Below are 15,762 nucleotides of genomic sequence, written 5' to 3'. Positions count from 1 at the left end.
CTCGTGCGTGATGCTGATGCGTGCCCATCGGACGGGCCCTCGCTCTCTCCCGTCAGCTAACGAGAGCGAGGGCTGCAACTGCGACAGAACACGAAACGCCCAAGTGCGTCTCCTACGCTGGAAAGTGCTCCACAGTGGAGGGGTCTAACTTATCGGAATGGTCCTCTCTCGCGACACCTCCAGTTTCAACGCTCACATCTCTGACACCCCTTTTTAAATACATACCTTGTCATTCTGCTCGTGATCCCTCATGTGGCGTTGAAACTGGGATTCTTTTGGAAAAGATAGCAGACAGATTTCACATTTATGGAAGTTTGGGACTTGACAGTCATAATTAGTGCTCTCCGCATTCAATGTTAAAACTCCATCTATAAAATCGCATAAGTATAGTCAATAAATACCAGGTGTTATTCTCATCACAGAAATAAAACTAAATCATTTGGTTACTGTTTAGAAACCAAATTATGTCAGACTTATGAGAGGTTTTAGATGAAATTAATGGCATCTGAACATTTTGATGGGCATGCTTCTTAAGCTGGAAATGAGACGTGTTGAGATGATGGACATGTGGGGAACAATTCTAAATTCCTCTTCACAGGACTTTGAAAAACCTGAAACTCAGCCCCTGGGGCTTCACAGCCACACTCGCCAACTCACACGAAAGCCGTAATGTTCTTAGCCTTGCCTGCCTGCTGCGTGTGGTTTCAAAGGCGCTATGAATCCTGGAGGCACGTCACCTCTGGGGTCGCCTCTAAGTCACTCTGAGAGGTCACCAGTAATCCACACGGTTCCCAACTCACTCGGCCAACAAAACTCTGGTCAAAAGATAGAAGCCCCTTCACTTATTCAATCTACCGCAGAAAACTGCCGCCAGGCGGTAAGCAAGGAAGGAGCGGGACACCCGCGTCCTGTCGGGTGGCAGGGTCCGGGGCGCGGGGGGGTGCACGCTGCACGGCCCTCGGGCTGCACGCCGGGCCTCCGCACGCCCATGTAGGAGAACGGCCGCACGCCGCAAAGTGTTCTCAAATCAGAGTGACTACGTGACAACCACAAACATTTGTCAGGGATGCCGTAAAAATGTTCTTAATCTCTGCCATTTCTTAAAATAAGTGAATGTACTCCAGGTCTTCGAATCTGGGCATAAATATACAATACATATTAACCGCACAAAGACTAGAAGTGTGTCACACACGACTCTCTCTATCAAATCTGACCCAGAAATCTTAGAATCTAAAGTTTCCAAGGCACAGTCGGGCTGGTTCTCAGACTCGAGACGTCTGTCTCCCAAGCACGCATGCGCCCAGCGGGCCCGCCGCCTTCTTCAGAGCTGAGTCCGTCTGAGAAAGCAGCCTGCGGGTCCAACTCCATCCAGCAGGAGACCCTGCCTTAAAGCAGGAACTGTGTCAGCCCAAGGGCCGGAGGTGGGGTGCACGGCTGGGGTGCACAGGGGCAGAGTCGCTCGTCACAGGAGGAAGCCTCTCCCCCAGGGCCAGGCGGGCCTCTGCCACCCAGCCTTCTTTCTGTTCGGGCTGGCCCTTGCTGGGCAGTGTCCTAGGCCTCAAAATAATCCCTTGTGCCCATGCTGGGGCACCTGCTGCTCAGAAAGAGGCCTGTGGAAGACCGCACCGGGGGCCGCGGGTGGGCCAGCACCCACGAGCCCCGCAAGGCTCACGCCGACGCCCCGTCTGTGCGTGTCCACTGTTCGGGGCCACAGAGTCCTCAAGGGGGGGAGTGTGCTCCAACGCACGTGGCCTGCTAACGGCCAGCCCGGCTGAGGCGGCGGCAAGGGCACGGGATCCGGGCCAGCACGTGTCTAACGTCCCCCAGACCGGAGCGAGTGACCAGAGCGAGTGTCCTGCACGTGGCTCCCGCCTCCAGGCACGCGGACGGCAAAGTGACTGCGCGTGGCAGAGTCCACGGCCCCGGCATCTGGCCTGTGCCTCCCGCCACCCGGTTCTGCCCCCAGGGGACAGGGTGGTGGTGGGGCTGGCGGTGTCCTCGCACGAGTCCACTGGAGGAAGCAAGACTCAGTCCACAGGGTCCCAGGCAGTCGCCTTGCCCAGAGACATGACATTCTCTGCAACCTTTCCTGCCACCAAGAACTCACACTGTCAAAATTAAACAAAAACTGAGTGAGTGACGATCAGAAATTGGTGGAGTAGCTTTGCTTGCCTTGAGAAGAACCTAGAGGCTTGTTTCAAAATGAGTTTGACTCTACGCAGCTAGAGTCCTAAGGAACACAAAGAGCCGTCTGTCTGCCACGCCCCAGAACGAGGAAGCCTGTCCCAGAGGCAGGCAGAAGAGTCAGAAGATGCGCCTGGCCCTGCGGGCCCCGGGCCTCCAGGACGGAGGGGACCCGCCCGCCCACGGTCGGCAACGGCAGGGGCCAGACGCGCTGTCTGCTAGCGCCAGGCCGGTCAGCCGGACCTCGCAGGCAGAGGTCTGTCCTTACCCTCAGCCCGAAAACCCAAGTGGATCTTCTGTGCGAAATGCCCCTCCTGACGTGGCACCAGGCACCCCTCGGATCCCGCACGTGCCTCTCAGGACGCAGACGCTCAGCGCCGGGAGACCGCGGCTCTCCCCCGTCCCGCCGAGGCTTTTTCGCGTTAGAGCGAGGCGTGTCGGCTTCACCGGCGTCACCGTCGAAAGTAACTGAGCTCACTCCCCAACTGCTCTGGTTTTACTTTAAGTCTTGAATAGAAATCGCGCCCGAGGTCAGCTGGCCGCACCGTGCTCTGCTGACCCCAGGGGCCGCCCGCAGCTGCCCTCCTCCGTCACCCCCAACCTCCCCCGAGAGCCCAGCTCGGCTCTCAAGCACGTAACGGTTCGGCTCCCACTTTTCGTCCTCGGACGCGGCGATGCTCCCTGAAGTCGCCTCCGGCTCCCCGCCCCGCTCCTTCCCTCTCCCTCGGCTCCCCTCCTCTCCAGCTTCCCCCGCGGCCCCGGCTCCCCCGCACTCCTCAGCTCTCAGGGCGCAGCACGCCTGGCCCACGAGCCCTGTCCGCCTCATCACCGTGCCCCTGAAGCCTTGTGTGCCTTAAAAACACCCGCTGACTGTTGGCGGAGCAGAAAAAAGCTAACGATTTTTTGGGTCTCTTCCCAGTCGTCTGAAGCTCCCAACACATCTAATTCCCACGCAGCTACGGCACTGACTCACGCCCTCCGCCTCGAAGCTTCGTACGTCAGACTTGAGCTGTCCAGCTCGTCACGTCTGCACTTAGTCTCCTTTTGCACACATCGCCGTGGCCTGGTGGCTCCTAACGGCGGACCTGCACCACGTCATTCTCTTCGCAGAGCCTCCCTCGGAACCCTAAATGCCGCGTCCACGGCGCCGGCCAGAGCACCCGCTCTCCTCGGGGAAGCAACCAACGTGTCCGCTCACGGTGCCGGCGCCCAGGGGCGGTGGGCTCGCCTATGCGTTTGGCCCGTTATCGGGTCGAACATATTCACTACAGAGGGACTCGCGTGGCAATAAGACATCCTCGAAATGGAGCCAGTGCAAGGAGCAGGTGTCGTTTCCTTGGACACGTGGAAGGGCAGGGACACGCCGCACACTCGTGTGTACGTGGCTGGCGGCCGGCGTGACAGGCTGCAGGCCGGCTGGGGCGCAGGGCTCGGGAAGGGCACGTCCCCACTTTAAATCTCTGAACCATGATAAGGCGTCAGCTACTTGAACAGATTTAAATTAAAAGGTAAGAAATAAAGTTTCGTGGGGAAGCGGTGGGTCCTACACGCCACAGCCTGCAGAACGGCCGAGACACCCAACACCCCGGAGGAACTACACTGCTTGGTCAAAACCACAGGGCTCGCCAGCGGCCGAACCCCTTCCTCAGCGCGCGAGCCTCGGCCCTCTCCTGGTCAATCGGCACCCCGATCTCAAGGTCATGGCTTCTGAGACGAGAGCCCGGTTTGCACCTCGGCCTTGTGTGATAACGGCACGAGCCAGGCCCCCGCCAGCAGTGCCCACCCCAGCTGCAAGCCTGGGGCCGTTACGGTCTCAGCGTGAGATGCCTTCGGCGGAGGGCCCAGCCGAGCACCCTGGCTGGCAAAGGCGCGGGCAGTTTCAACGAGAAAGTGACGGTCCAAAGCGACGTGACCCCAGGACCTGCTGGACCACAACGTGAGAGCGGACGGCCCGCCGCCACACAGTGACAGTGAACCTCTCACGCTGACCAAAAGGCGTCCTCCACCAGGGGACAGCCTTACAATCTCACCTTATAAAGTTCCATGCATGGGCAGAGGTCACCGAGGCTGTCACATCGGGACAGGGGTTGGTCCCATGGGAGTCCTAACTGGACAGAGCATGGTGGGGACTCCTGGGGTGCTGCTCATGCCCATTTCTCAGTCCAAGACATTACGCATGTGTTTACATGGACCGTTATTATAACTGCGCCCTCTGCGTGCCGATTCTATGAAAAACGGTCTCGTGGGAATTCACAAACGTTGGTCTAGGCAGCGGATAAATGACGTGGAACACCCTGCGAGAGTTAAGATACAAACCCCGTCATTAAACAGTCCCTAACCAGGTCGGGCCGCTCCCAGCGACATTCGCCTTCTCCCAGGGGTGCGTCGAAGCCCGTCTTGTCAGGTTTGACTGTGTGTCCGTCCCTGTCAGGCCTGCACTGTTCTGACATGAGCGTCAAATACACACAGCCATCACGACTGTGTAAGTTGTCCTAGCACTGGCGAAGCCACCGCCCGGACTGCCGGTGGCACGCCGTCACACTCAGGGAGCTCGGCCGCATGTCTGCAGGAGACACGTCCCTCCCTGGTCGTCCCTGGGCAGCGGCCCTAGGGCTCGGTGTGGCGCTCACCAACGTGACAGTGCTCGGCAGAGGGCGTCGGCGGCCGGGGCAAAAAGCCGCGGAGCAAGCGCCAGGCACCGGGCGGCCGGCAGCTGCCCGACTGCACCCAGTTTCTGGGGATGACTGTTCAGGGGACGTCCAGGCTTTCCGCCCCGTGACTAGGACAAAGGCCCTCACCGGCCATAAAGAGACTACGCTTAGGCAAACAGTGAGGTTGCTTATTGCAGAACATGGAGTGCCCACATCGCCCAGGGGCCCGCCCCGTGGGGCCTGAGGCATGGGAGGTACCAAGAGTTCCAAGGTGGCAGTGTGACAGCGCCTGGCCCGGGGTCACGGTTTACTGCGAGGGCAGGGCTTGGCAAACGGCTTCTGTGAATGGGCTTCTGTGAATGGCCAGGTGGCAGAGGTTTAGACCTTGTGGGTTGGGAGGTCTCTGTCCTAGCGACTCGAACCTGCTGCTGTAGCCTGACAGCTGCCACGGGCGACAGGCAACCAGCTGTGTTCCGGTGGCGCTGTCTGCCAGAAAGGCTAGGCCCAGGGGACTGACCTCGGCCTCGAAGACGAGACAGGAATGCAGCGGAAAGTCGTACGTCACAGCACTCGACATTCAAGTAAACTCTACACTGATACAGGACGTAAGGAAAAGGGGTTGACAAAAAATTTTTCTCCTCTACGTATAGAAAATTGGTTTTTTGCTTCGTCAAAGGAAGCACATGCTCGCAACAGCCCACGAAGTTACAAGGCCTGTAACTTCCAGGCCGTGAGCCTAGGACCCTGTTTCAGCTGGAAGGTGAGGCCCTGGATACGTAAGGTTGTATTCTGTCATAATTTTAACATACCGTAGTTCTGTTAAGTTTGAATATGTGTGTAGTGTCTGAATACACAGGTTCCTGAGTTTAAAGTGTTTGTTTAGAAACAAAAAATTGTGGGTGATAAAAGTAAATATTTGAAAAAAAAATTCCACCCAGTTAAAAAAAAAAAAAAAAGAGCTTCACACAAAGAAATGGCTAATGGTCATAAAAACCTCCTCATTAGCACAAACTCAAATTAACAATCGGGGATGACAGTCCTCAGACCAGAACGGCTCGCCTGCGACAAGGACGGCTGGGACTACGGCGGCGGGAAGCCGCGCGGGGCGGAGGGGGAGGAGGCTGGCGGGCGGGCGGCTGCCGGCCGCGTCCCCCAGACCCGGACGCGCAGGGCCGTGGGTGGCAGCGCCCGCGGGCGGCGGCCCGGGCCTGGCCACACCCCAAGCGTCTACATTAGAAGGGAAACTAAGGGCAGAAGGAAACTACGCGCTGCGAATGGGACATGTCGCTGCCACGCAGCAGCGGCGACGAGCCCAGAGCCCATCAAGCACACGCCAGGGGGACTCAGCCCAAGCAAAAGCGCGCACCGGGGACGCCTCCAGCTCCAGCGCGCGCGAAGCCCGCCCCCGCGCCGGAGGCGCGCGGGGCGGACGGGACTTTCCCGCACCCACGCGGCGCCGGCCTGGCCGCCCTGACTATCCCTACGCCACGGCCACACTGAGGCAGGCGGGAGGGGCGCCCCCGCCAGCTGCTCCCTGTCACTCGTGCTCGTGCCCGTGAGCGCCGCTCATAGGCGACACCAGCTCCTCCCCTGTGCCTACTACAGGGACCCCTCCAACTCCAGAGGGCACTGTTGGGGCGCCCCGGACGTCGGGCTCCCTGGGAACCCCCACCCCACACCCACGGCCGGACAACCCCGCTGTTGGCGGCCGCCGCACAGGACTGGCATCCAGGAGCCTCAGGGGCACTGCCGCCCAGGTCCCCCTCAGTGCCCGGATGTCAGCAGACCCGGAGGGGCCTGGTCATGGGGCCCCCTGTCAGGGTCCCCCAGGGAGTCCCTGCCAAGCTATGGTAACACTCGCTGAAGGGCCCAGCAGTACAGACTGGTTTGCAGGTGCCACTGGCTCCTGGCACACAGGGACAGTGTCCTTGTCACAGAGACAGTGAGAAGACCCTGGGACATAATGTGCTTACAAAAAACTGCTGAGTTGAGTTTACCTAACAAAGACTCAGGGCTTTGTGTGGTTTTCCAAGCCTAGTTTTGTGTTGAAGATCAAGACTCTGAACCAATGTTTGCTCACTACTGCTCCCAGGATCAGAAAAGTTTCAGAACTTAAGGGTGATCCAATCACACCTTCCTCAAGGTAACCGATATGCCAACTTCCTGCCTGCCTGTAAAGTTCAGCCGTGGAGGAACAGTCACGCCTTTGCGACATTTTTTCATCCGGGACCCCTGACGTGGCTACAAAGAAGTTATGGCTGAGCGACTGCCTGCCCTGAATCGCTGCCCACCAACAGCGCCTGGGTTAACCAGAGGCCACCGCACGCTGCTGCCTTGTGAGAAGTGACGTTCCACCACACAGCCTGTCCCAGTCGTCACTTCTCCTCGGAGGAGACAGTGTAGTGTTCCTGAATTCATCCAGAAACTCTAAACGCCCCGAACTAGTCACCTGCGCAAGAAGGGCCTGCTTGCTCCTCGGCCCCAGGGCTGCCTGTGTCAGCTCTCTGGAAATGCGGCATGACAAACCTCTCCAACAAAACACTCCAGAGGCAGCCACTACAGGTGCGTGCTAGGAAGGACACTCCTGCACCCTTCTGCTGAGAGAACAGATGGAAGCCATATGAGATCCCAAAATGTAGTGTCCCTCAAGGTCACGTTACTGTCTCTTGAGAGTAAACTGAGAAAACGGTGATAAAGAACAAAATCCTGCCCCACTCATCTCCACATCCCAGGATGGGGCCAGGCACGAAGCAGGCGCTCTGGCCCACACTGCAGACTCACGGGCGAGGCCGGCTACCTCTCCACCCCTGCTCCCCGCCAAGTACCACCGCGAGAAACGCTCCTGAGGTCTCTTTGGACACTGTTTCCTCTGGGAAGCCTAGAATTTGAGCACCTGTTATCTGATGCCACAAGGTGTTCCTGCCATCATGGGGGACACTGTCGTGAAGGGCCAAGGCAAAGGCCATGGCTCTGACGTTGAACTTTGAACCCCTAGTGGAGAGCCCATCTATTCCAGGAACTGCTTTAACGTACGTGTCGAATAAATGAATTAACCCACCATAGAGCTTTACATTCATCAAGGCTGAGCAATAAAATGTAAACTTTGGACTCAAATGTAGATTCGAATCTCAACTCTGCCACTTTTTAGCTGAGTGGACCTGCCGAATCACTTACCCTCTCTGCCTCTCATTTCCCTTATCTGTAAAAATCCCCACCTACCTCCCAGGTTTTTCTTAGAAATAAAATTCATAATGGGCAACACAAAATAATAGTAATTGTAGATTATGACAAACATCACTGAGAGAGTAAACTAATAGTATAAGGGTCCCCAAACGTTTAGGTCTCAGGATCCCTTTACAATCTTAAATATTACTGAGGACCCCAAAGACAGATCTACATGGCTTGTATCTATTAATATTTGCCCTCTTATAGATTAAAAATAGGATTTTACAAAGTCATTTAAAAATAAATCTATCATTTAACATATTTTTTATGAAAAATATATTCTCAAAAAAATACTAAGAGTTTTCACTTTCCAAATCTTTTTAACATCTGGCTTAAGAGGCGACGGCAGACCCTCGCACCTGCACTGCGTTCTCTGCTGCACGCGGTACGGGGCTTCTGAGTGGGACACGTGGAGATAACGCAGCCACCACCACCTTGATCTGCACTGAGGCCTCGGCAGTTGTACCCCTGACAGCTTTTGCACGATCAGTGCAAATGTTAACCAAGTGAAAAAGCCACATGTGCCTTGTGGGCCCCTGGAAGAGTGTGGGATCCCCAGGGCCCCACGACCCACACTGTGGGAACCTCGGTGGTAGAGAAAGACAGGCGCAGAGCGAGAAGTGCCTCCGAGGTTTAGGAAGGTGAAGCACTGAGATGGAGAGAACGAGCAGCAAAGGCCCCGACGCACAGCCAAATGCGGCATCGAGGACTCAACGCTAGAGCGAGGGAAGAGACACGGGAGTGGGGCTGAGGAGTAAGAGCGACAGGGACCCTGCCGGCGTGGCTTCCCCAGGGATGAGGGATCCACTCACGTTTTAATCAGGGCCAGCACCATCTGATTTACATTTAAGAGACCCTTCCAGCTGACAGGCGACAGATTCATAGGACAAGACTAGCAGAACAGTCAGAAGGCTCCTACAGAAATCCACCTAAGAGACGGACAGATGGAAAGATCACAGGGCCGGGGGGCGGTGGAGGTGACATTAGCTGGATAGAGCACGGCCTGATGGAAATCCACTTCTGAGGTAGAAGCCACAAAACTTAATTATGAAATGCTTGAGGAGTAAGAGAAAAAGTATTACTCCTAAGTTTGGGACTTGAAAAACCAGGTGACAGTGAAGCCATGTGGTAAGATGAGTAAGACTGGTGGAAGAATAGGTTCCCAGCATCACGTCAGCACAAATTTCCTATTTTTCATCTATCCTAAGCCATCCTCCAAGTTACTGAGACACACTGCCCCTTACATTATTTTTCACAGAGGAAAAATCAGTGAGACGAGCCTTGAAGACCTTCCAGACACCGTCGCAATTCATCAAAATTCTGTGCAGCTGTTATCCAACTGCGAATCTGCACACCTGGATCACTGGCCAGCCAACACTTCTCCAGCTCCCCAAAGGCCACTGAAGGACTAAGTTCCTGCTGAAATTCACACGCAGTTACAGCCACGTCATAACGTCTCCCTAATTTACATGTCTAACTTCATCCCTTCCAGCCAGAAAAATGCTGCCTTGCTTGGTGTGTCCATTTAATTAGTTTATACTAATTCCTAGTCTTCACCTCTTTCTTCCTAAATGCTTTAGATGGCAAAGTTTAAAGGTCCAGAACTGGCCTTCCTGTTTTGAAAATCAGTGCATTGGCCCGCACCAGCCGGCATCTTTGTTCTTTAATCACCAGCTCTTTAATGTCAGTTTACTCATCGTGGAGGAAAGGGTGACACTGAGTCACCAAGGTGGGCAACCAGCTAGACACACAAGTCAATGGAGGCAGGACAGAGTCCTGCACCCTGCGCATGCGGTTCCCACCTCCCGGAGCCTGCCGCCCGGGCCGGGTCCCGGCGGCCCCCGGGGGCCGGGGCGCTGGGGCCGGGCGAGGCGGGGGCCCTCCCCGGACCCGGGGCGTGCTCGCCGTCCCCCGTGCGGCCCGCAGGCCGGGGACGAACGCCTGGAGTCCCGGCCTGCGGGCCTGCGGCGGGCTGCTGTTGTCACTGGGGCGCCGCGGTCACTCGGGCCACACCCTGCCCCGCCCGGCGCCCCGCACGCCTCTCAGGCCGCGGCCCCCGGCCCAAGGCCGCCACCCCGCGGCGGGCGGCCCGCCACGCACGACCCGTCAGCTGCTCGGCCGGGCGGACACCTGCGCGGCCGGCCGCGCTTCCTGCCTCCCGCGGGGCCTCCCCCGGCCGGGAGCGCGGGCGGGGGACGCGGGCGGCGCAGGGGAGGGCGGAGGGCGGCGGGCGGAGGGAGGCGGGAGGCGGGCGGCGGGCGGAGGGAGCAGGGCGGCGGCGCGCACCTCGCCCCCGGCCCGCCGCGCCGCCCGGCCCAGGAAAGTAGGCCCAGCCGGCGGAGGGCCGCGCCGTATCATTCCGCCCGCGCCCTGCGGCCCGGCAGTCGGGCGGCGGCGGCGGCGGCGACGCGGCGGGCGCGGGGCCCTCCCCGGCCCGGCCCGCTCCGCCCCGGCTCGGCCCGTTCGGCCGCCCCGGCCCGGCCTGCCGCCCTGGCCCGCTCGCCGCCCCCGCCCGCCGGCCGCTCCCGGCGCCCTCCGCGCCGCATCCGGGGACTATATCGCGCGGAGCGGCACAGCGCGGCGGGCCGGGCCAGGGCCGCTTACCGGTGTCGCCGCGCGCCTGGCTCTCCCTGGGCTTCGGGGGGCGGCCCCGCGGCATCGTCGGCGGCGGCGGCGGCGGCCCACCCCTCGGCCGCACACACACTCACACACATACGCCCGGCGGGGCGCGCACGCGCAGGGACCGGCCGCGGGGGCGCGCCGCGCGCCCGGACGAGCGGGGAGGCGGGCGGAGCGGCCCGGGCGGGCGCCCGAGGGCCTCACGGGGGGAAGGCGCCCGAGCGGCCGAGCGGGCGTGCTGGGGCCGCGCCGGCCGCAGTGGGGTCCATGGCCCAGCGGCCGCGGTGGGGGCGTTGGGCGCGGGCGCGCGGTGGGGGCGGGGAGCGGCGCCCTGCGCATGCGCGCCCCGCTGCTCGGGCCTGGGGCGGGCGCCGCGCGGCCCGGCCGCGCTCACCTGGCCGCGGGCTTGGGGCCGGGCGGGCGGCCGCCGTCGCCTGACGGTCCCTGTGTGCTGACGTGTGGCCGTGACGGCCGTCCGGGAAGCGAGTAAGAAAGGTGCCCTTTCAGTGGGCGGGTAGCGGGAGTTTTCCAGGTGGGGCGACAGTAACAACGGGACAGCTCCACCGAGGGTCCTTTACGCGCCAGGTGTTCAGTGCGCGCTGATCTGCGTTCCCTCGGTTCCGGGACGCGTTCCCGGGCACGTCGTCTTCCCTACTGTTTGCGGACGGCCTTCTGGAGCGTCGCTGCGCGCTGTCGTTATAGCGCCGACGAGCCCGGGAACCTACGTGTGCCCAGCACACCGGTCTCCGGCTGAGCAACACAATCCAGAAGTCTCTGATGTCCCTGTCGTCCGATGTAGTACATTAAAATTTCAGTTTCAAATGTGTTGGTTGTTTCGTTTTGCTACCCATACTAACTTGCACAGCTTTCTCGCAACAAGACAGCAGAGTGTCCGGCGAGATTAAGAGAGGCTAAGTTATCAGAAAAGGAATGATCACTTGCTCAAGTAAGCCTGAAGAAAGTAGTCTAACGGCATCCTCAGAAAAAAATTAACTCAAAGCGATTGGTAGTGATTACCGAATAATTGCAAGGTATTATGAGGGAATACAAAGATAAAAGAATCTGTTGCCCCCCCCCCCAAAAAAAAATACTTGGAACAATGGGCAGGAACAACACAAAACTAGTCACAATATTACAATGAAGGATTAGAAAATCCAGAGAAACCTTGAGCAGGACAAGATTAATGCAGTTAGAAATGTAAACAGGAAGTTAGAAAAGTAAACAGGAAGTCCCTCTCGCAGTCTAACATGACAGCACTTTCAAGATGGAGGCAACAGGTAAAGAAAGGAAAAAAATTAGGAATCTGTGAGGTGCTTTATGTACGTTCAATTTATGTTTATGTATATTAATCTAACTCCTGAAAAAATTAGGCAGATAATGATTTTAAAAGCAGCAAGTTCAGAGAGCTTTTCTAACCAAAGTCAGGCTTCCAGTAAATATGGCCAATGGGATTTAAAAATTAATATCTTAAGCTGTTTACGTTTTAGTGCTTTACATAAAACATATTTATAGTTCTGTAAGGTACCATTTTACAGGTGACGATACTGAGGTTCAAAGGGTTAAGTAGTTTGGTTCAGGCTACATAGGCTTTAGGCAAAGCCAAGACTCAAACCAAATCTGTTTACCTGTTAATCCTGTGGACTTAATTGCATCACAGCAGAAATCTACATAGTAAGTTCAGAGGAAATATGACTTTCCATACGTGTTTTAGGACTGAAGTAGGACATAAGGCTACAAAAGATTAGAGGCAGATCACAAGAATCCTTGACCATTTACGAATCAGTTTGGATCATGATGATGATGTATATATAAAGTATACCCTATTTTGTTTCGAAAAGAATTTGAAGCACTTTATAGCAGTGAAATAAGGTATAAGGATGAAACAGACAGAAAATCAAAAAGACTAAGTACCTAAACTAGCTTATTAAAGACCTATGTAGTTATAAAAGGCAAATAGAAAATCAAGTCAGGTTTCTTAGTCTATGTAAAGAAGTAGACATGATCAGTTACAAGATTCTCACCCATAAAACAGCTGTATCCCTATCTCTACATTGCTATGCAGTCTCATAGGGTTCTTCTTTTAACCATACATACGAAATATATATTATCTGCAAACAATTTTACTTCCCTTCTGATATGGATGCCTTTTACCTCTTTTTCTTGCCTGGTCTCTCTGGCTAGGGCTCCCGGTTCAAGCCGACTAGGGGTGCTGAGAGTGGGCATCCTCGTCTCTCTTGTTCCTGATCTTAGCAGGAAAGTTTTGAATGTTTTATCATTGAGTACGATAGCCATGCGTTTGTCATATATGGCTTTTATTATGTTGAGGTCCATTTTTACTATACCTGATTGGCTGACAGTTTCTATTTTGAAAGGATATTGAATTCTGTAAATGCATTTTCTGAATCTATTGAGATAAATATATAACTTCTATCATTCTGTTAATGTGGCATATCACATTTATTTATTTGCTTTGCTTTCCAGGGATGATCCATTTGATCATGGTGGCTTGCTGGGTTTTTTTGGTTTTGGTTTGGGGGTGGGGGGGGGCTTAGATTTTTTTTGCATATATATTCATCAGGGATATTGGCCTATAGTTTTAATGTCCTTATCTGACTTCGGTATCTGGGTAATGCTGGCCATAAAGTGAGTTTGGGAGTGTTCCCTCTCTTCGATTTTTTGCAAGATTGAGAATAATTAGTGATGATACTGTTAATATTTGGTAGAATTCACTGGTGAAACCATGTGGTTCTTGGGCTTTCCTTTGGTGGGAGGTGTGTGATGATAGTTTCAATCTCCTCACTCATTATTGGTCTGTTCAAGTTTTCTGTTTCTTTATGATTCAGTCTTAGTAGGGCGTATGTAGGCTGGGTTTCGGGACTTACTCTCCAAGATGTCTCAGAGTTCCCTGGAGGGCTGCTCTTGTCTCCTTTTTTTATTTTAAATTGATAAGTATATCAGAGAGAAAAAGGAGGCATAAAACGCATATTGCCCAGAACCACCACACGGGACGCAGCTAGAGAACAGGCCCTACAACCTGGAAGCCCGGAGGCGCTCCTGCAGGAGGACGCCTTCCTGCCTGAATGACCCACTGATGGACGTAATGCTCCCCCTGCTGTGCTCCTCCCTGAGCACTTCCTGCTGCCAGGAGGACCTGCTCTGACAAGTTCCACCCTGACCATCCCATGGGGTGTAGACAGTGAGAGCTTCTTAAACAAAGCCTGGGCCAATCAGTCCAACTTCTGAACCTTTTCTTAAAGGTCTTTGAAATTCTACTGTTTTACGTATTTGCTCAATATCGTGCTTGTGAGATTCACTGATCCTGATGCATATAATACAGTTGGAGTTCATTTACTTTCACCGTTGTATTTTATTGCAAGATTATGCTAGAGTGTATTCATTGAAGCCATTGTTGATGGACTTTGGGTTATGTGAGGTTTGTTTTAATGAACATACTATGCATATTCTCATACTTCTGGTGTTGATTTACTATAGATGAAAACTGAATCTATTATCTCATTTCCTGCCTTTGATTTGTCCCAAATCATCTAAGTTTACTTTTCTCTATTTTCTTCCCTTTTGGATTTTTTTCTCATTCCACTTTTCCCCTTTACTAGTTTGAAAATTATGTACCCCATTAAGGGCACCATAGGAACTTCAAGATGACACGTATGAAAATAGGGCATTAATCAGTATCTGGACCCTGCTCCTAATTCACATACTTTGTTCTGTGTTTTAATTCTACTTTTAAACTGCAAAAGATATTAGACTATTTTATTTAGTCTAACTGTCTGGATATACTTATTCATGGTTTTTGTTTGTTTTCAACGTCTGCATTCCTGCTGGCATCTCCGACCTTCTTCTGTTTACATGCCATGCAGCAGAACATTTCCCATGAGCATTTTGAGTGTAGAGCGTGGTGGCACCAAGCACATTCCGGTGGGAAACTTTCTTGCTCGTGGTTCCTGGAAAATAAAGTGGGGCTGTTCTCCAGAGACCCTCAGATCTGCAGCCCATGGCTCCCCCCACGTGGTCTCTGCACAGAGCAGCTCCACGCCACCCGCTGTGTTACACCCGGACCCCGCACCACCTGCCCGCCCTCCGGCGTTTCTGACTACTTAGATATATTTGTCTGTGTGCCCTGCACCGAGGACTGGCGCGGAAGCACCTGAGCATTACAACGACGACTCCATGTCCCACTCAGAACTCAGTGGAAAGAACAGGCCCGCCCGTCACAGGAGGCTGGGTGGCCGGGGACCAGCGAGTCCGCGGGGCGCTCCATTTCCTGCCCAGGGCTTCTCGCTGGCGGGAAGTCGATAGGTCACGAAAGGAACCGCCGGTGTGCGCACTCGTGGCCCTGATTCACGAGCGGTGCATTCCGGGACAAGGTGACAAACCTGGGAAGGGACAGCTAAATACACCCCTCCTGACACGGCCGCGCCGCCCCAGGAAGTCACCGGACGGCTCGAGGTGCCAAGCGCTAACGCGAACGGTCGCCCGGGCAGCTCTCCGCGGTGACCGCCCAGCAGCCGACGCGCGCTCGTCGCCTCCGGGAAGGGTCTCGGCCACCGCCGGCCGTCGGCCCGCGGCGCGCACTTCCGGGGCGGGGCGTCCCCGCGGCCACAGGTGGGCGCTGCGCTGGGGCGCACGGGGCGGGAGCGCGCGCCGCCGAGTCCCGAGCAAACCCTCCCTCGCGTCCCCTCTGCGGCGCGCTGGCGCCTGTGGCCCTCCCGCCACCCGCAGCCACGCGCGAGGGGACGGCGGGGCCCCGCCCGCCCCTCCATCCGGGGCGGCCCCGCCCGCGTCGCCGCGCGGTCACCATTTTCCCTGCTGGTGCCACGGCGCCAAAAGGCCGGGAAGCGCTGCTCTGGGCCAGTGCCGGAGCCAGCGCGCCTGAGCTGCCGCCCGGCCCCCGGCGGCCGGGGACACTCGTCTGAAGGAGCGGGCCGGCTCCCTCTTCTCGCTGCTGGATCCAGGGACGGATCCGGGCGGCGGCGGAGGGAGGGGGGCGAGGTGGCAGCGCCACCTGGTGGCACGTCACGCCACCAGCACTCGCCCGCGCAAAGCGGACTGTGCCGTTTAGGAC

The 15,762-nt window shown here is 56.1% G+C and overlaps 1 protein-coding gene and 2 long non-coding RNA genes across 11 annotated transcripts in view; 1 reads left to right on the top strand and 2 right to left on the bottom strand.

Moving 5' to 3' along the window:
- Positions 1 to 10,799, bottom strand: part of ZNF236 (zinc finger protein 236) — a 66,586-nt gene extending 55,787 nt beyond the window's left edge. For 7 of the 9 annotated variants that reach the window (XM_036230152.1, XM_036230157.1, XM_036230153.1 and 4 more), the window contains exons 1-3: positions 8,420 to 8,704; positions 7,285 to 7,429; positions 226 to 368 (exon numbers count right to left, since the gene is read on the bottom strand). In XM_036230152.1, coding sequence (XP_036086045.1) covers positions 226 to 368; positions 7,285 to 7,429; positions 8,420 to 8,581 — 450 coding nt within the window. In that variant the 5' untranslated portion in view covers positions 8,582 to 8,704. Of the gene's footprint in view, positions 1 to 225; positions 369 to 4,214; positions 5,978 to 7,284; positions 7,430 to 8,419; positions 8,705 to 10,664 lie in introns of those variants that run through there. The other 2 variants (XM_036230158.1, XM_036230159.1) reach the window with 2 other exon arrangements.
- A 258-nt stretch (positions 10,800 to 11,057) lies between these two features.
- On the top strand, positions 11,058 to 12,804 carry LOC118610064. The gene is made up of 2 exons (XR_004953784.1): positions 11,058 to 11,165; positions 11,265 to 12,804. It is a non-coding gene; the product is annotated as an uncharacterized LOC118610064 (long non-coding RNA).
- Positions 12,805 to 13,584: 780 nt separating this feature from the next.
- On the bottom strand, positions 13,585 to 15,274 carry LOC118610063. The gene is made up of 2 exons (XR_004953783.1): positions 14,845 to 15,274; positions 13,585 to 14,641 (listed from the first exon to the last, which is right to left on the bottom strand). It is a non-coding gene; the product is annotated as an uncharacterized LOC118610063 (long non-coding RNA).
- Positions 15,275 to 15,762: the final 488 nt, after the last annotated feature.

The sequence above is a fragment of the Rousettus aegyptiacus genome, unplaced genomic scaffold (assembly GCF_014176215.1).
Source record: "Rousettus aegyptiacus isolate mRouAeg1 unplaced genomic scaffold, mRouAeg1.p scaffold_m13_p_12, whole genome shotgun sequence".
In the NCBI taxonomy this organism is placed as follows: Eukaryota; Metazoa; Chordata; class Mammalia; order Chiroptera; family Pteropodidae; genus Rousettus; species Rousettus aegyptiacus.
This window is presented reverse-complemented; position numbering and strand designations above follow the sequence as displayed.